Source organism: Megalops cyprinoides, chromosome 2, assembly GCF_013368585.1.
Source record: "Megalops cyprinoides isolate fMegCyp1 chromosome 2, fMegCyp1.pri, whole genome shotgun sequence".
In the NCBI taxonomy this organism is placed as follows: Eukaryota; Metazoa; Chordata; class Actinopteri; order Elopiformes; family Megalopidae; genus Megalops; species Megalops cyprinoides.
Window position 1 is genome coordinate 38,918,824 of NC_050584.1, and position 21,177 is coordinate 38,940,000.

Below are 21,177 nucleotides of genomic sequence, written 5' to 3' on the forward strand. Positions count from 1 at the left end.
TCAGCCAATGGCCCAGTCCCTGGGAGACACCTCCTCATTGCTGGATGCCAGCGGATGTGGTCACAGGCTCCTCTGTCACAAGGCAACTTTACAGATTTCTTAATGTGAAAAATATGGTTTTTTGGTGCTGTCAGTGCCAGAACGCTTTAGGGCTTCAAGCGCTGTTATTCAGTTGACAAACATTAACGAATCTTTTCCTCTAATGGATAAGCGTTTCAGGAAGTACCCGCAAGGAGCTAAGAGCTAATAAAGTGACAGCAGCATGTGTGCATCTCTCATTATCATGCAAGCTGAAATAGTTCAACGTTTAAGAACGCGAACTGAACAATGCGAGAGAGCAGCTGGAAGGAGAACACAAGCTTTTTTTTATTGCTTCACTAAAGGGAGACAGAGAGAGAAGGGGAGAGAGGCTGAGTGTAGCAGACCCCCCAAACCCAGAACTCAGCAGCCAGCTCCGGCACTCCACACTGGTGCGAATGGCTTTTTAATGCCTGCTAACAGCAGGGGTATTTAGCAGGGCGGAGATGAGGCGGGAGGGAGGACAGCATGCCGACACAGGCCCCCTGCTGATTCTGCGGGGGGGGCAGCCACTGCATCACTCCCAAAGCCTGACCCATCCACCTGCCCTCTGACCAGCTCCATCTCATCTGACCCACAGCACCAGCAACTCTCCACACCTCCTGTGGAGACAAAGCTTAGTTGCAGTATTATAGACCACTACCCCTTTACGCAGCCCTGTTTGGAGCCACAGATTGCGCATTAGGATCGTATCACCATGACCACCTCTGCACTCGTTCAGGACCGCTAAAGCGAGGTGAATGCAATCCAGATACACTGCAGCCAACAGCTATTCATTTTCACACTATAAAGTCACACTGTGCACTGCAGGGAAGTGAACACCAGTTGGAGGATAAGCATTACAGCACTAACGTCATCCAAGCAACTTGCAGGCGCCTGACAAATTGCAGGGTGCAGTGAGACAAGGAGACACTGGCCGACCTACCTGTCTCTGTCCCTGGTGGAATGAACCTAGTTTGTTTCACTGCTGTGGGATCTACTGTCTGACACGACCGGTTTTAAACTGCCTTGCCAGTTGGCCCACTCGACAGCCTCATTTTCATTATTCTAATATTAGTATGAATCGTATTAATATGATACATTTCAAAACCACATATTGCCCAGATATGAGGGCGAAAATGACTGTGTAGACGTCACTCTTACAGAAGCATTTAAAAGACAGAGAGAGTCAAGGTGACCAGCTGACCTTGCCAAACTGGAATTAATCATTAAAGAGAAAAGATCAAAATGCAAAATGCAACAGTGGTGTACCAACTCAGCCTAATCCTGCACTGCACTGTAACATAGCCCAGCACAGATGAGAATACTCGGCCTACCTAAGCTCATGCACAGCAGGGCTCTGGCCGGCTCCACACACTCTGAGTAACTGACAGCTGGAGTTCCAGACTACACACCTGTTGACCTGTGTGTTAAGAATGGCCCCCACAGAGTTGAATGGCCATGACAGGGAAGAGGAAGTGACTCTGAGGTCATCTGTGGGGACTTTGGGAGACAGGTGCGAGAGCTGAGAGACTGCTTTGCTCAAGGTTTTCTTATGTTTGTTTTTCTCTCCATAATGCTTTTACCAGCAAAGCACGGCTCACCAATTCACACAGGAAACGCACATTCTTTTAGGGTTCTGACCTTGTGGTTTTGGGGTTACAACTAGAGACTACAACTGAGAGAGCAAGACAATATGCCGGTACTTTGCTGTCTCTGTTGTGCCCAACGTACAGTAGATGTTTGTATACTTTAGACTTTATATAGTTATTTGATTCTGGGTTACTTTATACTTTCATAACATTGGTAGCCTTGGCAGGGATTGCACAACATGACATGCCAACATTTGAAGTGTACACTCACAGTCAAATCGTTTCAGGTTCCCAGTGCTTGTTCTGTGGAGAAAACCTTGTAGGTAGCCGCTGTGCCTTGCTGTGATGTATTGAAATCTTCCTCAAAAAAAAAAAAAAAACCAAACAGAACTGAACATTGTGCTTTCACTGAAGAATATGTGCTCAGAACCCAAAGCTCCCTAAAGAGGAATGTTCTGAGAACAATTCATTTTTGAGTTGACCATACCACAAGGTGGGTAGGTTTTAAATCTGTTGAATGGAACACACACCACTTTTCAAAGAAACCGTTAACCAGCTACTCAGGAGAAAAGGAGAGAAAGAGAGAGAAAGAGGGAGATGAAGTGAAAGAGCTAAAAAGAGCAGTTTTATTTTATTTTATTTTTTATTGAGGTGAAGTGGGAGAGAATTACTTTTGAAAAGCCCTTAACACTCTCCCTATGGTTGGATTCCATGCTGGCTTCTGCCCGGGTCTATAAACGTATTCCGCTGAACCTCTCTTTTAATGTGCCGTTAAAGCAAGGCCTTTCCTGTGCCGATCCAGCCACATTCTACTGGGAGACGCTGCTTATTTGTTAAAACCTCAGCAGTTTGAAAATGTAGAAAAAAGTAGAAAAAGTGTGAAGTCTGGTTTAAGTCTGTGAGATATTCCAAGAATTCCTGCACTCCTCTTTGCGGCTGGCGTTAGCTGGCTGGAGGTGCTGGAGAAGGGGGTGCTGGAGCAGCTGGAGTAGGGCGTAGGGACATCAAGTGCTGACCATGAATCCGTTGAAACTTTTTGACTGAAATGGATGGGGTTTGGATAGGGGTCAGGTTAGCTGATGCTGGATCAGTCCTCAGCAGCGCTAATTATGCAGAGCATCTTGCTCAGGAAGTAAGTTTAAATGGAAGTTTGGGCTGGGTCTTAGGGATCCTATTCTCTTTAGCAGAGCAACACAAATAAACCCCTTTTCATCAGCCGGGGTTTTCTGGCTCATTTGGAAAGAATGTAATTGGAACTAAAAGTAACATTGTTGAACAGGGAAAAATATGCTTTGCTAAGCTTTATGCTTCTCTGCACTGTACACCGTTTCTTTACTAAGAGCCGATGTTCCTCTGCGGAAATGTTGCTCAGTTTGGAGAGGTGGCACTGTTAAGAGGCTTACAACACGTACTGAACTGTAATGGCACTGCTGCCACTGTCACCTCAACCTTCTGGTTGTTGCTTTTTTGTTTGTTGTGTCACGTTGTCTTTGTAAGAGAACCACAAACCATATAAGGAACGTGTCTGAGGTGTGGACATCATAAAGTCAACATCTGGAACCTGCAAAAGAGTCTCACTGGAGCTGGTGTAGTTACTTTTTCAGCCTGGAGAATCAGAACTCGAGGGATCCAGTCTCTGAATGATGAAGGTCAGGTTTTCTGAAATAAAAACCTGCAGCCGCCTCTGTGGGTGCAGTCCTGTGGCGGTGGGGAGTGGCTCCTCCTGGGAACACCTGCAGTCACTCAGTCAGGCGGCGAACAGGCCAAGCGGGACGGACGGTTGTCTGCGTGGGGTGTCTTTTTCAGCACCACGGCTGGGAAGAGTCAGAGAGAGAGAGGTCCCGGGTTCAACTCCTCTGAAAGAGGATCCAAACCATTCGCTAACGAGAATGCCAAGCCTAACAGGGACTGACAGCCGGAGAAGGTGTGTGTGCATGTCTGTGTGGGTGTGTGTGTGTGTGTGACTGAAGGCGTGCTGCCTTGCCAAATATCTTCTTGCGTTTTTTTGGAGAGGTAAATGATCCTAGTGCAGCTTAATATCTCACTTATTTTACAACAGCAGTACTTACTTATTCCCGGATGGAGATGTTTCTGTGCATATACCTGTCCAGAGCACTGAGCAGGGGCTTTCTTGCTGACCTTCTCCCCTCACAGATGCAGAGGCTGCCATTTATGTTTAGGTGTCCCTTGATTCAGTGGCTCTCTCTGTTTTGGTCAGTCAATCTATGCCAATATGCCAAAGAAAGAACCAATCAGACTTCAGATTGAAGGAGCATTACAGCGTGGATTTAAATTTGAACCGCACCATCACCCACCGATCCACTCCATGTATGTACTCTAAGAGAGATGAAAAGCAGATGGGTGAGAGTGAAGGGAGAGAGAGAGAGGGGGAGAGAGAAAGACACGGAAGGGAGAGAGAAATAGAGAGGTCAGGCAGGGAGCGAGGGAACCGCCGACCTGTCTGAGATGAAAGGAATCCTCCCAATCTGCTCAATGATAAACATGTGTCCGTGTCAGAGTGCTGGCAGAATGATGCCCTGACAGGCGCACCTACCCGGACTGTCATCACACACTAACTGGCAGAGTGGCAGCTCCCCCGTTTGGCAGGAGGGCATTCATTTCTCCCTCTCCACACTCCCCGTGCCAGAAGTCTCCTCCAGTGTTTATTCCTCAGCGCATGTTGCAGTGGTTAGGACCAGACATTTATAAATCTCAGCAGTCCAATGCAAGAAGAAATGAGGTTGTTTAGTGGAAGGGGAAAGGGGTACCATAAAACTCAAAGATTTGCCCTGGAGCGACGGGCCCATAGAGGGCCAGTCTCTACCCTCTCATCCCTGCCCCCCCAAACCCATTACCATGGGGTCTGCTGGCCTTAAATGAACCAGCTGAGAGTCCTTTCGGCACCTTTTGAGTTGGGGGTTCACTCACTCGTTGTCTTGGTAAACGCTTTGCTTTACTTTGTCGCGTTTGCACAGGAGACATTACCGGTCAGGGGAGCGTAACAGAAACTTTCTCCCTGCTGGCCTTCTCTCAGTAACACTGTATGTCTGTTAATGCCGCTCTGTTATGTTAGGCTGAGCGGTTGTGGCGCTGAGGGTACTTATTTGTGGAAATGTTCGACAGTGTGAGAGTGCCGCTCTCCCCACCGCACGCTGTTAAAGGCCCAGCGTTAATCTAAACTCCAGCGAACATGAGATTTAACAGCTGTGGTCAGTGCGCCTTGGTGCTCAGGGCAGAGTTCTGCCATTAAAGCAGAGCGGCAGAACTGTGGTACAGCCACTTGTCCCCGAGGAGGAAGAACATGGGGTCAGACACTGATACTGTCCAGCTACATACCCTAATAAATAGTAATAATAATAACAAGTTGGGTGCAATTAATATCGTGCCTTTAACTGAGCTCGAAATGCTTTACAATGAGGACAGAGGAGGATGGTGTGATAAAGCAGCCCCAATCCGTGTGTGGGACCCACCTGGGTGATGCATGGCAGCCATATTGCACCATAATGCTCACCACAAATCAGCTGTGAAGGCTACTCGCTTGAGCTGGATTGCCTTTGACAGATGAACTTCGTGAACTTCATGAACTTCATTCACTTAATAGAATGTGGGTTAGACCTTGCATTACATCATAAGTGAGTTTAGGGTGCGTGTGCTCAGGCATCCCCCATCCTATGACACCACAGCCCTAAGTTTGTTGACTTACCATAGTTTCTAATTGCTTTTAAAAAGCCTCTTTTTCTGGTCATAAAACAACTTCTAAATAAAAGCAAATGTTAATTAACAGAGGCTTTGACCCAGCAGGGGAGTCGTCTAACCTTGAGACGAGAAAGGTTTGTAAAAGATACTCCCTCCCACAAACAGCAGCAGGCTGTGTTTGAACCAGCAGGCATATATCAGACACAGTCATGTCTTTTATACCCCTGAAAACAGAGGAGTGATTTCTTTTCTCATACAAAAACACATAAATAAACAGCCCTGAAAACTGCGAGTGGCTTTGATGAGAAAGTGCTTCCTGTGTGGTGGAGAGCAGGCCCATTACAGGGAGCGGTGTGGGGGTCTGAGGGTGCGGGGAGGGTGAGCACGCTGGCCCAGGGTGGGCTGAGTCAGACAGAAGAATCGCAGTTAGGGAGATTGTGGGGGGAGATAGCAGGTCACAAGGGGGTTAACCTGGGACAAGGCCCGGCACCCCCCACCCACTGCAGGGCCTCTCAGATGAAGTGCCCCGGTCGCCGAGGTCACCGCGGGGCCTTGGTGGCCTTGTCGCTCCACCACCGGCCTGATACAACCTCCCCCCAACCATCTCAACAGTGACTTCTTACGCCTGTGCTGTTGGTTCTTGCAGTCTGGGAGGGGCCTGTCTGTTCGCGTGTTTGTTTAGGTCTGAGCAAAAACGACCCGCTACCCCCAGGCGGCCGTGCCCCTCGGGGAGCCCCCGGGCCCCGGGCCCCACGCCCCGCCATGCTTGCGGTGTGCTCAAGCAGATAATGAGGGGAGCCTGTCAGAGCCTCCTGTGGACCCCTGAGAGCAGTGGTCTGGCCCAGTGGAGATGAGGCTCTCCAGAGCAGGAACTGAACGAGCCATTGAATTCAATCAGCAGAAATCACCTCTGCCTTGGAGCGGGATTTACTGCAGACAGCTGCACCACTACCCAGAGCCGGGAATCCTGGCAAACCCTCCACTCTCTCCTCGTGCTGTTCACAGAGCTGAGCACACCCATTCACGGACTCATTTTTTATCTTCCCTACAGCGAGAGAGGCTACCTGGCACTGTGTGAGGGGGCTTCACCAAAGTGCCAGCTCAGTGCCAAAAGAACTGAGCTGAAGAGTCAGCACCTTGGTCCATACCATTGTCATAATCATTATATTAGACTTATCATTGAAATAGTATTAGCAAAGGGAGAATATTCCAGGTAAATCCAGCCAGGGACTGTAACCCACAGCTCTCTTATCCAGATCACACTGGGTGCTATTCAGCATTGGAGCATTAATTCTCCAAAAACTTCAGCACTGGTCTTAGAGCGTTATTACTCTGAACACCTCAGAGCTTTAACACTCTGAACACCTCAGAGCTTTAACACTCTGAACACCTTGGAGCAATAATACTCTGAACACCTCAGAGCTTTAACACTCTGAACACCTCAGAGCTTTAACACTCTGAACACCTTGGAGCAATAATACTCGGAACACCTCAGAGCTGTTGCTGGAGCAGTAATACTCTGAACACCTCAGAGCCGCTGAAGCGTTAATTCTCTGAACACTTCTGCCAGTGGGAGTCTCACATGTTTCTTTTTTGCTTTAATTCATTTAACGAGCTCAACCATTTTTATGACAGTTTCTTTTGGCGTACATAGTCCGCCAGCACGAATGCAATTGATTCCAAATCAAACCTTTTTAAAATGGAGGTGGGGTGCTAATCACAATCATAATTATAATCATATTTTATACACACTAAGCACTTTCCCATCATTGATGGGCTGCAGGACGTGGGAGTGTTTTGAATGGAACGCATAACGGAGAGGGTTTGGAAGGCTGTGGCGGCAGCAGCGTTTACCAAACTGTGGTTTTGTTGTGGGGAGCCAGTCAGACACCAGCACTGCTGTTATTCATATCACAGACAGGGCCAGAACAAAGCTCTGGTCATGCCCTGCTTCCACTGTTTAACAACAAACCACCCCACAGCAACAACTCCACAGGCGTCCAATTCAGCAGCACCAAACAAACGACCAAACTGTACACAATAACCGCAAAACGTCACAATGAATCAATTGCGGCAGTAAGTGAGTGAGCAATGTAAAAATAAATATTTGAAAGACTTAAACAAACCTCAGATCAACACACTGAAGCCTAATATATAAGCAGATTTCTTGAAATGCTCAAGCCAAAAAATTTCACTTCTCCAGTTTGCTTGGTAACCAACCCACCAATAAGTTCTTTCTGTGTTACCTTGGTAACTTGTTTCTGCAAGCCTGTGCCTATATTTCTAAAAACCGCAGTCTGGGACCCAAAACCTCCCAACTCAAAAAATCTGACAATGACAGACATCACCATGAAATCTTTCATATAAATCCCTTTCAGCACCTTAGAGGGTCTGATCATTGAAAGTGAAATAAGAGAACTCTTATGTAACATAAAATGTCATGTTCCTCTGTCTGATTAACTCCATGCTTTCGCCACGGTTCTGAGATGAAAAAGGGGACAATCATATGTCCAGACTCCAGACCGCAGGCAATGCTCTTTGAAAGCCTGCCGCATTCTCTCAAATGTTGCTCATCCCACACAGACCCGGCTGAAAGACACGGCCAGAGTAATGGGCATCCAGCACGTCTGCTCTGTAAGGCCTCGGATCGGTTTCTGGGGAAACGAAGACCAGCTCACACACAGGGAGCGTCTCTCCCTCTGCCAGTCTCTTGGTGCTTTGCTGTCTGGCTGTCTATGACTGTCTTACCGTTTCAGGAGGGGTTCACATTGGGCGGGTAATGCAGCCCCCACCCCTGTCCTAGGCTCCTCCACTTTTGTCAGTGGCTCCGGCCCTTACCAATGAGCCCCCTCGCTGCGAGTGGCCCTCGCTGTCATTTGGTGCTGACATCACAGCGAGGGCCACTCAAAGAGAAAGGATGTAGGCTGCAGAGGGCTGTGAAGACCTCAGTGGGACACACACTGCCCATTAATTTCAATCTGTTCAACACATGACACGTGATCTGAGAGATGGAATCAGCAGCTGCAGCTGCCTTTACTGCCATTGAGTACTTGCTTTATTTTAAGAAAGTGAAGAAAATGGAAAGCAGTTATGAAAACATTCATTTTTTATAGCTAGGGCTGTATCGAATGCCATTTTTTGCCGTTTGAATTTTAGCCAACCGCTTTCGAACGAAGCTTCGAATGTCTGTGATGTGACGTCATCGTTTTGGCCTGTTGTTTCGGCATTTCGTAAGTCACCAAATGAATGCAACAAACAGTTTAGTCTACAAAAGTTCAACCCGCATTTGCTTTAGAATACGGAATTATTCCTGTGCGATTTCATGACACATAATACATTCCATAAACTGCTGACTCACGGAATGTATTGGACCAAAGCCCTTTCGTGCGCATCGTACCTTCAGTAATACAGCCTATGTACATTAATTAATAAATTAATTTTGTACTTAAGCAAAACACTGGTGTATACAAAAGTTCAAGCAGCCTTTGCTTTTGTGGACGGAATGCCTTCTGTAACTGCGGAGTCATATATTGGAATATATTGTGCTAAATTCGTGCACATCATATTTTCAGTAATATAGCAAAACAGTTAAGTGGACAAAATGAACATTCAATGGCACAGAATGATGATAGTATAGCGCATTCTGCATTTTGTACCACAAAAGCATAAATGCTGGCCTAGGCCATCCATTACATGGACAGAATTACTTTTGTCTACAAAATGAGGTTTTTTTTGTCCACAAAATGAAAAGCACAACGGTCAATTCAGTGCATGACAGGAATCATCTGTTTTATTTTCTCTTCAATATTTTGTGGACACGAAATATTGAAGACGCTGAGGCGTCTGTGCTGACGCGTCTGTGTTTTTTGTGGACAAAATGTGTTATGGTGTTACATGGTTTCGTAAGCACAGAAGGCATTCTGTAGGGGCTAGGAGATGGGTGGAAGGTGGATTTGGATGCAGTCTGTGTGTCTGTCTTTTCTTCCCTCCATGTCAAATATTGCAGTCTGGCCTCTTGACTTTGATTGGCTGGGGTGGCACAGGGGGTGCCATGCGCCAGGAAGTGGAACGAGAAAGCCCAAGTGTTCCCGTCCAGCTCAGGATTAAAGCATGAAACGCGTCAAAATTACTTTTAGTCTCCCCTTCATCTGCTTTCAATTCACACTCCTCTCTTCCAAGCTGCTCTTGGACCGGCGTTGCTTTGGAGAGACAGGCAGAGAAAAAGGAACGAGAGGAGCTGACATGATGTATTCTTATGATCAGGACACAGATGAGGGAAAACACAGAGTACTGTCTGCCTAACAAATGAGCCGAACACCAGTCTCCCCGACAAGCTGTCCTTAATGGAGAGGCTGCTCATATCTCATTGGTCAGGCACCACACATCTTCATCATCTTTACAGTTTGGCCTCGGGAGGCTTGCGTGGTGGAGGGGTACAGGGCGTTCACGGCAGGCGGGGAAGAAAGAGGCAGGCCGCAAATACTTTCCGCTGTGAAAAAAGCCTTTCAGCTCTAGGTATTCCAGCTCTTCCCAGTGCTCCCACAGCGTGCTGTAGCGCCTCACCATGTTTTTGTAGTCTGTCTTCCACGCTCTCTCTCGGACAGCTTGTTCTCATTGGGAATACTTTTTTTTTGAGCAGATGTGTTGACAGAAGTTTTTCAAAATATAATAAAATACATTAAAAACGACAGTGCAGCATGACCTATGGCACTGTGTTATTCCAATGAATCTCCCTGACACACGCATGCACGCACACACACACACACACACACACACACACACACACACACACGCACACACACACGCACACACGCACACATGCACACACGCACACACACACACGCACACACACACACATACGCACGCACACACATACACACACACACACACGCACACATACGCACATGCACACACACACACACACACAAACACACACACACACACACACACACACACACACACACCCACACAACGCTGCTTTTAGGCACCACCTCTTTTGCCTGTTCTCCGTGAAATTGGACATTTCTCCTGCTGATTTGCCGTGAAATGGTGTGTTTGTCTGGGATTACTCAGCACTGGTGTTTAGTGTGAGGTAGAGCCGTGACCCAGGGCCACAGAGGGGGTGTGGCCACTACACGCTGCCCTTCCCATTTGCTGCTGGAGCCCTGGTTAGACAGACAGGGACCTGAGCCCCAGTGCAGTCACAGTTTGCACTCTGGTGCACTCCTTATGTCACTCAGGAATAAACATAGAGGAGAGAGAGATGAGAAGAAGAGGAGTCATGGTAAGAGGAAGAAAAGATGAAAAACAGGGAAATTGTGAAGAGAGAACCAGTGCTAGGGAAACAGACCTGTAGGAGCAAAAAGGGTGATGCACGTGAGAGAAATGTGTTCATTTTAGTGGACAGGCTACTGCACTGGTGTGTCTATTGGGCAGAAAGCCACTCAGCTCTGATGGAGATGGGTTTCGGGAGGACACTGTAAGTCCCAGGTTCAGCAAAAGGACCAACTGTGCTCCAGACCCGGTCAGGGTTGTGGGGGAAGGATATGTGTGTGTAAGAACATAAGAACATATTATGACGAAAACAGGCCATTTGGCCCAACTAAGCTCGCCGTTACAATTAAAGAGTATCCAAAACTGCACCAAGTCTGGACTTGAACAGAGCAAGGGTCTCTACCTCAACTACATGACCTGGCAACCTATTCCATGTATTGATAACTCTTTGTGTAAAATAATACTTCCTTATATCAGTGTGGAACTTACTCTTGACTAGTTTCCACTTATGTCCCCTTGTTCTACAGACTGAACCCACCCTAAAAAATGTATTGTAGTAACCTTATTGAGTCCTTTTGTAAATTTAAGAACCTCTATTAAATCACCCCTAAGACACCTCTCACTAAGTCTAAATAGGTTAAGTGCGCACGTGTGTCTGTGTGTGTGTGTGTGTGTGTGTGGTGGGGGGGGGGGGGGGGGGGTTGTTCGAGGAGCTCAGCAGCTTTCACTGGCAGACGGTGGCTCCTGCTTCTCCTGCTAACTAGAAACACATGGCTGCCTCTTTCTCTTTTTCACACACACCGCACAGCTGTAAAAAAAAAACCCTCCCTCAACACCCTCAGTCTTGTTACCCTTACTCAGCGTGCTGTTACAGAAACCTACCTTTATATTACTCAGTAGAGCTGAGCACAAAATAACAGATTAATCACAACCTGAAAAAGACAGAGAAAGCCCAAAGTGAACTGAACAAACCAATCACACAGCACCACATTTTAAATAGTTCTGATAGCCCAGCCCCTGCCTGGCACAGCTGCTGAAGAGATGGGGGGGTGGAGCCAGCCACCAGCCGGAGTACAGTCTCTGAGGAATTCCTTAGCTGAGGAACATCAGCTCACTGGGAAGGTGTGGGTGAGGGGGTTCCTACATATTTGAGCGCGCTTTTTTCATTTGTTCTCCTTGCACAGTTTGTCTTCATACAGAAGATTATGTGCTGCTCTCGTATTTCAACAAGACGGTAAGCTAGGACTTTATAAAATACAAATCATTCTCGGAGTATTACACTGTCTAAAGATATTAAATAAATGTGCAGTTTTAAGAAAAGAGGGACACATGACTTCTTGGTTACAAAGCACGTGTTTTATACATAAGAGGTTCTTTTTTACAGTATGGAATTAAATCAGCTTGTCTGGTTTGGATGTTGTGACGCTTCATAATGAGTGCAGCTCAATGTACCCAGTGTGATTCAACAAGTCACGTCCAGATGAACAACTTGTCTTGGAGACAAAAACAATAACACTGGGATGTGTGCCCATGTGCGTGGTCACACTAGTGACACCTTCATGACAAAAGAATGACCGCTGCGCTAACCCTCATAGTACAGTTTCGCCCAGGGTTACGGGTGCGCAAAAGCCCTGGCCTCTGTGACCCCTGCTGCTACTCCTCTCCTTTTGTATTTGTTCGTCTGTCCCTCATCCCTCTCTCCTGCTCTTTGGCTGCTTGTCAGGAACACATGGTAGAGCGCTGCTCTTTCTCCCCTCTTTGTGTCTCGGTGGTACTGGTCAATATTGACACACGCTCGCTCTCTCTCTCTATGGCTCTGTGGGACCCCGCTGTGGAGGGGGGGGGGGGGTGATGGGGGTGGAGGGCTGCAGGACGGCACTGGAGCTCGAGTGATGCTTTGTTATTCTCCTCATTTTCTGGAGGCAGGAAAGAATGGATGAATGCGGCCGTATCCCGGCTGCCAAGTCAAACAGTGGAGCTTGTTTGTGGACAAGTGTAAAGAGAGGAGAGGTAATCCCCCGCCGGGCCGTTATTAACTTCACCGGCAGGGGCGGGGATGGGTCAGGGGACGGGGATTACGGGCCAGCTAGTGTGGACTTTCGGGGGCGACGGAGGGAGAGAGCAGGAGGAAAACAGGAGGAGAGACGAATGCTGGGGTAGAGCAGTCAGTATGCTTCGTAGAAGGAGGGTATAGGCGCAGGGATCAGAGAGAGGGATGAGGAGATTTGTCTCCCGCCGGGCGGAGAGGGGGTCCCGTGGTGCTCGCTGTCGGTGCCCTGCGGCCAGGGCGGAGAGGGGGGAAAAGGCGAAAAGAATGGAGGGCTTTCTCCATCCGTCCAGTAAACAGCTCACTGCTGTCGGGATTGTGGCTGCGGTAATCCCCAGATTTCCTGGGCTCTGAGAGTCTCACAGACATGGAGAGAGAGAGAGACGGATAGTAAACCAGTGTTATTGGCTCCTAAAAAGACACTGCGCTGTTGAGGGTCTTTATTGTGGAAGGTAATTCTTCAGCAAAGAAAGCTGAGACCAAAAATAGCGACACACCCTTAACCTTTGCAACCAGCTAATAAGGGCATACAATTTCTTCAAGATGAAGCTTGTGCTATGAGAAGCTGAGACAAAGATACTAACTCATGTCAAAAACACAGAAATGTTAAGAAAAATCAATTACCCTGAAATAACCAAAAATGGTTCCCAATTCCCGCTCCTCTCAAACATAAAGACCATCCTGTCCTACTGGAGAGGATATGGGTGGCATTGGTGGCTCACTACAGTCTAGGGTACATTGAAAGGAAGCAGAGAACCTTTCAAAGGTGGAAATATGGCAATAAGTATGGCATTTCCTGTATTTGCTGAATAGTCCACACTCTTAACCATAATACCAAAACAGGTCAATCCTGTTCCTCTGATGTGAAATGTGATAGAAACAATGTTAATACCTTTAAATTATACTACAGTAAAAAATAATTCAATCTAGTACAGTAATTCACTTCCAGGGTACTCAACACACACTGAAAGGCAGTTTTGCAGTTTAGGTGACTGGCGAAAGATGGAACTGCTCGCCATTCTCATATTTTTTTTACAATGTCCAGAGTGTCCAGGCTAAGAGCTTGCCTACTTTCCTTTGCAGGAGCACTGGTGATTTTGTAGAGTGGTTACTACTCATGTTGAAACTAAGTGAAAGATATGTGACAAATGAATTTTGGCGAGGATTAAATGACTCATCAAAGATGTGTAGTGTGTCATTAATGATGCTAAGTTCAAATTTCACTCCTTCACACCATATTTCACCATGTTGACTTTTTTGTAACAAAAAAATGTCTCTTATTTCATTGTGTTGTTGTATCAAAACTGAGTTATCTAAGTGTTTGTAACCAGAAAAGTAGCTCTAGTGATAAAAAGAGATTTTAATTTTATGCAATGGTTAGATAATATTGTTGATATATTCCTTCCTGGGTCTGGTGTTCCTTCCTTAGGAATATGGTGCTCTTTTTTGTTGTTGTTTTTGTTGTAGTCTTTCAGCAACAAAAATGTGTCACATCAATAGTAAATGTATTGTAATGAAATGAGATAGACAATGGGGAAAAGGGCCAAAAAATAAACTGAAAAATAAGGAAACAGGAAAAAAAGGAAAATCACACAGTAAACATATAGCCTTCTATAGCACCATGATGTGTGCAGACTTTGCTGAGGTCTGTGTAAGGTGCCTTGGATCATGGGTACTGTGTTCACTGGTATGTATAGATGGTGTTCAGTAGGTGGTGTATATTGTGTTCAGTGTTTGATGTGCATAGTGTTCCCTAGCCTGTGTGCATGATGTTCCCTTGGCAATACACATATAGTGTTCCCTGCGCTGTGTATATCATATTCCTTGGGCTGTCTGTACACCGTTCTATGGATTGTGTGTATAGTGTTCCGTACACTGTGTATATTGTGTTGCCTGAGCTGTGTGTATCGTGTTCCATGGACTGTGTGTATCAGGTTATCTGGGCAATGTGTAACAGTTCCTCGGCCTGGGTTGTGTGCGTTGTCCTGTGGACGATGTTTCCCAGGCTGTGTGATCACGTTCCATGGGCTGTGTGAATCACGTTCCATGGGCTGTGTGAGAGTGATAAGAGCATGGTGCACATTGTGCAGTTGCCACATGTGATTGCTTGGAAGCATTGCTTACCTTCAAATAAGTGAAAGTTACAACATAAAGAGGAGCCAAGGGGCTGTAAAAAAAATTTTGGCAACTTTCGATGCTGGGAATCACATTTGAGGCATTTTTATGTTTAAGTGTTGTTTTTATGGCTTTTGACAGGTCACAGGGTAACACACACACAAAAAAGTACGAGCTGGAGAAGATTATAAAACTGTTGGAGACCATCATGAAGCTACCATCCAATATGACCTGGACTGTCTGAAATATTTCAACTTGTTGGTCTTTTCCAAATCTTAGATATATTGTAACTATTACGTTTGGCAACATTTGGCAATATATACTATTTGGCGATAAATGTGAAAGACGGAGGTATATTTTGCAATTGCCTGTCTTAAAGAGGTCCTAAATGACATGCACAACGCAAACAAACAAGCTGTCAAACTGAGAGAAAAAACGCAGGGAGGAGGAAAGCGAGAGAAAAGGCAGAAAGCACTACGAAAACACGTCTGAATTCTCCAGTCGATTAATGTGTCTCTCCTTACCTCCCTCAGACAAGGCCCCCTTTAAAGGCAGCTTTTAGTGGGAATCTCAGGAGCGTGCCCTGTCTTCTTTACAAGAGCAGCGGGCCTCAGATACAGCTCCCTGTGCAAACACAGCGGCTCTGTGCTGCCCGCCCCAGCCGCGCGGCTCCGCTTGTATATTGTTACAGCGCTGGGCTCACGGGTCCCGGGGAGTTCTGAATCGGATCCCCTGTCGACAGAATCCACTCAACCGTGTCGCCGGGTCAGGGGTCTGTCTCCAACCGCTGAACCACGGTGAAATAAAATGACCTTTAAAAGCGGGCTACAAGGAGGCAGAGTCTGCAAGGGAAGGCGATTTTTTATTGCTTCACGAATCTATTATTTATCGATGATTATTCTGGGTCTGTTTAGATCTATTTTACCCTCCGCTGTTGCTGGCTGCTGGCCCAGAGTCAGCTCACAGCACTGCACCTGTTCCTGCCCTTGCCCCAAATTCTGCCCTTCCCCACTCAAAGGTAAAAAAAAAAATTGTGTCAAGATTTGGATGGGAAAGCTCCCAGCTGTATCCCACATGGTACCACAGTTTGATTTTATTTGTGTTGCTCTCCTTCCCCCCCTTGCGCAGTGAGAGGGCAGAGTGGTGCCCCTCAGTGGCAGTACAGAGAGGCACTCAGAGAGGGGAGAGAGAGAGAGCAGGTTGACAGGAAAAAATTCATCCAACACCATGTCATCAGCACCTACTCATTACATGTTATAAAAGCCTAAAAATTTCGGACGGACAACCAGGAACATTAATGTTAACAAACAGCCAGAGTTGAATTCACTTCAAGGCCAATTGCTTCTATGCACACATGTGTTGATAAATGGCGGCTTTTTCTCTTTCTTCAGGCAACATTAACGTTCTCTCGGTTTTTTTTTTCCTTCTTGCTCTTTCTTTCCTCCGACCACTAATGAAATTTTGGAATGCAACACTTGGGAAAATTTCGATGTTCCAGAAACATTCATGCCAAGCTACTTCTAGGTCTGTTTCTAAGAATCTTTATTTAATTATCTGGGTTTCTTATGGGCAGAACCCAGATAAGAAGCTTGTAATATGGCTTTTGAATGCCCCCAGGCCACACTTCTGATCTCACTAATTATTGCATTGCATCATTTATTTTCTTCACAGATGCTTGCATCCAGGGTGACTTGCAAACTTACATTTCACATATTATTCGTTGACACATATGGATGTTTGATGAAGCAATTCAAGTTAATCACATTACTCACATCTACAACAGCACACTTCAGACTAGTAACCTTATAGTCACAGATCCAGGTCCCTGAAGGCTACTTTGCACACAATGACTAATACACAGTCTACTTTTTGCAGCAGCAACAGGCTGCTTAGGAGGAAGACCTGCTCCACTGGTAGACTGGGCCTGCTGCTTGTTTCTGTAGGTAATACACTGTTAGACCAAAAGTCCAACTTATGCCCAAACAGTACTGCTGGAGTGGTGCACGCGCGCAGCACCTGGCTGCGCAGACGCACACGCTCTCACGCACAGGGTCGTGGAAGAGCAGCGCTCCTTCTCCGACCACCAGCTGTGCGGGTCGCCCGCCCCTCCCTCACTATCCCCCCTGGTGTAGCCTCACTCTGTTTAGGGAAACTCCCAGCCCTGGCAGCACTACAGAGGACGGGCAGGTGGGGCCGTGCCAGCCCATTGCTGTGCCCAGGGCCTGCTCTCTCGCCCTGCTCTTGGCAGCAGTATAAAGGCCTGGGAGAGCAGGGTGCTGCGAGGGTCGGAGGCCCAAGCGCAGCCGGCATGCATCCACCCCGGAGCCAGCTCCCCACATGACATCGCAGGGGAAAGTAAGGAGAATAAACCAGCACACGCGAGATGGAAATAAATATATAACGCACTGTCATTACGCGGGCAGCAGGGGGGCTTGGAAATGCTCAGTAAGGTACAGGGGAGGAATGAAAGCGCATTCACTGTTACGCCGCGGGTTTGATCATGCCCCATTTCAGGATTACCGGTTTGGCAGGGGCGCAACATGCCGCTGAGCGCACAGCTGAAAATAGATTCAGCAAAATATGCCTAATAAAATAAAAGAGATTGCTCATTTTCGTGAGAGGCTGGGTGAGGTCTTGCTTGCATGCAATGGAGAGAGGGGACGATAGAACGGGGTCGTGCCCGTTGTGGGGAGGCCTGTATTCCCCTCCGACAGCCACCAGCTGTTCCTTTAAGACGTCCCAGCCCCCACCGATGTAACAACGGGTGAAAGCTTGTGTAAATGGGATGACAAATTCACCACCCAGGCAGTGGCTGTTCCTAGAGGGAGCACAAGGTTGTTTGATTCGCTTGTGAAATGCTGCACTAGGAAAACGTACTTTGTACAAAAAGCTCTGCCCCCTGAATTGTTGAACCTAAAGATATCGGGTGAAGCCAGGGCCATATGAATATATATCAGCAGTGAGCCTGTTACCTCTTTCACTCTGATTCTGGTTACTCTTGATGTAAGTATAGTCTTAGCCAGTCATTAAGAGTAAAAACATTTCGCAGGCCTGTCCACTTTGGAATGTTCTTGTGCCATCACCAGATTTAGCAATAACCAGAGCTCTCTAACAGAGACAGGAAACAAAAAAAGCATGTGTGGAGAGGATACTTAGTATTAGTAAATGGCGTCAAGATTTGGAACACAGGTTAGGCACAGGTCAAAGTTCATTACCCACTTGAAATGTTAACACAGAATGGTTTATGTTCTGTTTTTTTTCCAGATGGATCACTAAAACTCAACTGCACAGTTCAACTATTCCTTGGCACAATGTTAGAGAAAAGCTGAAGGCTTTAAGGGTGTGTTCACATATGAAATCTGCAGCTGTCCTCAGACTGAGAAGTTTAAGGTGTGAATTGTGCAAACACATCTGTCATTTGGCCAGTGTGAAATGTGGCACAGTTTCCATCCACATCATCAGTCTGAAGGTCAGGATCACACACAAAGTCCCACGGTAATCCCACCGTAAAACCTCTTTTTCTCCATTTTGCCTGGTGTGATGACACCATTCCATTGCGCATCTTTTCATTCTTCCCGGATATCAACAGGAGCTTCAGCCTCTGTCACACTCCACCCTGTGCTCCAGTGAACTGTGATCTTTATGTTATCACAATGGGCTGGTAGTGGACACGGATGGGTAGATTAATGCATTTATGTAACTTACAAATGAGCAGATCTGTGGAATGTCTGCTCTAAACTGAAGTCTGTAAGCAAGGTGGCTCCTGCCGATAATCTTTTTACAGGGCTTTTGATATCCTAGACACAAGTAAAGGGCAGTACGTCCTGCCCAGTATGGGATGCTTGGAGCTTAAAAACTAGTTTTTGAAGCAGGCTACTTTCCTCCCATTTTTACAGACAGTAGTCACAGTTCTCTTTGACCTCATGACCTCTTTGGCCTACATATGTGAACACACCCAAAGTACAAACATGTAATATATTCACTGCTAACAACGTATTTGTTAGTATTAAGTTATTTGAATAAAAAAGTTAATACATAACCTTTTTGAATGTGAAAATGACTTACATATGAAATATAAATATATAAAAGTTAAAATATTAAATTAGTATTCCATTTAGTGAAATTCATATACCATTCAATAAAAGAATACTATGAAAACGTAATTATATAAACCTCATATTTGGGATGCCTAGGTTAATTAAAGTGTTTCGTTGTGAAATTGTTTGGACATATATGTCATAATCAAGAGTCTCCCATTTCAAGTTCTTGTCCTCTGTTGTTCCAAATGGGTAAGATCAATAGATTTTTCATCTTTCTGATTGACATTTCAGCAAAACAGTGATGCACCAGTGTTCCTTACTCGGTTTATATGGATGTAACCTCCAAGAGAGCGAGGGGATGCTTGCATTATCATTTACTCAGAACATCCATATGTTTGTAAACTCTGGTTATGAATGGAATGTGGAAAAGCAAGTAGCTTATTCAAAATATACGTGTATATATTTGCACATATTCAGAATTCTCAGGCATGTGGGATATTGCTGAGATCTAGATGAGGACTGGGTGTGCCATCACCAAAATATATAAACAAGCAAATAATCCAGGACATATATACATGACTAATCAGGTAAATCAGACAAATAACTGCACTTGATTGGAAATGTGAGTGTCAGGGAGGAATGTTCTACAGTGTGAAATTGAATCTGCTGTGCCCGGCGAAAACTGCTCTTGCTTGCCTGTCGGAACACTTAAAAATGACTGACAGCAGCACCTAGCCTGCCAAGCCAGTCAGAGGCAGAGTGGGATTAAGGGGGCGGGAGAATGAGGTTTAACCCCTCATGTCTTGGACAGCTGCCGTGTCACTTGGCCTGCTGGCTGCAGCACACCATAAATTCTCCCTAAAGAGGGTTTACTTTTTACTTTAATGGGGGCTGTAAATTTAAGGCGCTCAGGCCCTGAGAGGGCTATTTTTAAAGGGGCGCTTTCCTTTTCTTTGTCTCTCATTTTTTCTCTTTCCCATTGAAAAGGTGGAGTGGAACTCTGCCTTTTAAGTTATAATGTTTTTACTGGTAAACCAGACAATTGTAACTTGCAAAATATATTGTAAATGTGTAGAGACCAAAAATATTTGAATGCAAAATTGTAAATTTTTTAAATTTGGTAGATTATACAAATTTAAAACAGTATCTGTATGTATGTGTGTAGGTATGTATGTATGTGTGTATGTGTGAATTTATGCGTGTGCGTGTGTGACGTGAATGTGTGTGTGTGTGTGTGTGTGTGTGAGTTTGTGTGTGTCACTGTGTGTGCGTGTCCTCTGTTGTCAACGTCTCTATACAGGAACAGCTGCAGCAGTTTGGGATTACAGTGTGTCAGGGTAGCATGCTTGCTGTGAGTGTGATCTAACCGAAGTGCATCACTGGTAATGACCCCACAGTATAACTGTCACAGCTGTGCCCATTAAGACAGGCTGAAACATAAGTGAGGTGACTGAATCCATTAAGAGCTGATGTGTGGACAAATGAGTCAATTGTGAGTGAAAAGCCCCCTCTCTCTCTGCCTCCTGCTTCCTGCTGCAGGTGCTGTTTGCCTTGAACCAGACCCTGCTGCAGCACGAGGGCGTCCGAGCAGGCAGTCTACAGGGCTCCTACACCACCGAGGACCTCATCACTCACTACAACTGTGGGGACCTCAGTTCCATCATCTTCAACCATGACACATCCCAGGTCAGAGGTCAACAAAACAAACACGACTCTCACTTGGTCTGGCCCACAATGCAGCTGAGAACTTCATCAATCAGGCACATCCCAGTACATAAGAGCTTCACTCTGCATTAACACAGCACAGAGATTGTTGCTGGCCAGACCATTTAATATCAAAGTGAAATTTTAGTAGGTTAGATATAAATCCAAGGCAATGCCAGATGAACACTAATGGCTTCACTTTAGACAGCATATATATGTAGCAGTATGCCTTAAGCTATCCCTTACAAAAATGTCATTCAGATCAGATTGAATTTGTATTTACATTACAAGTATGCCAGTTTGAAGGGTAAGTACTATGGTTTTTTTACTCTAGGATTTTGCTCAGCTCTAAATAACATTTTTGAAAAGGTTACTCTCCACATTAAACAACTATAGCAGGCCAGCACACACCTGTTTCATATAGAATTACATGCATCAACATTCTTAACGACATGCTATAACAACGAAATAGCCATACTGTGGACCAGCCATCCAGGCCCATTGCAACTTTTACAAATGAAATACTGGGTAACAGGTGTTCTGTGATAAATTGCCTCTAATCGGGAACCTCCATACGCTCACAGCTCAATCTTCATTATGTGATTACCTGATGGGGCGCTGGCGGGAGAGGTTAATGCATTTCAACACTTTA

The 21,177-nt window shown here is 45.9% G+C and overlaps 1 protein-coding gene across 2 annotated transcripts in view; it reads left to right on the forward strand.

Moving 5' to 3' along the window:
• trabd2b (TraB domain containing 2B) overlaps window positions 1-21,177 on the forward strand; it is a 51,789-nt gene that overhangs the window by 13,122 nt on the left and 17,490 nt on the right. For both annotated transcript variants that reach the window (XM_036553651.1, XM_036553659.1), the window contains exon 3: window positions 20,361-20,507. In XM_036553651.1, coding sequence (XP_036409544.1) covers window positions 20,361-20,507 — 147 coding nt within the window. The remainder of the gene's footprint in view (window positions 1-20,360; window positions 20,508-21,177) is intronic.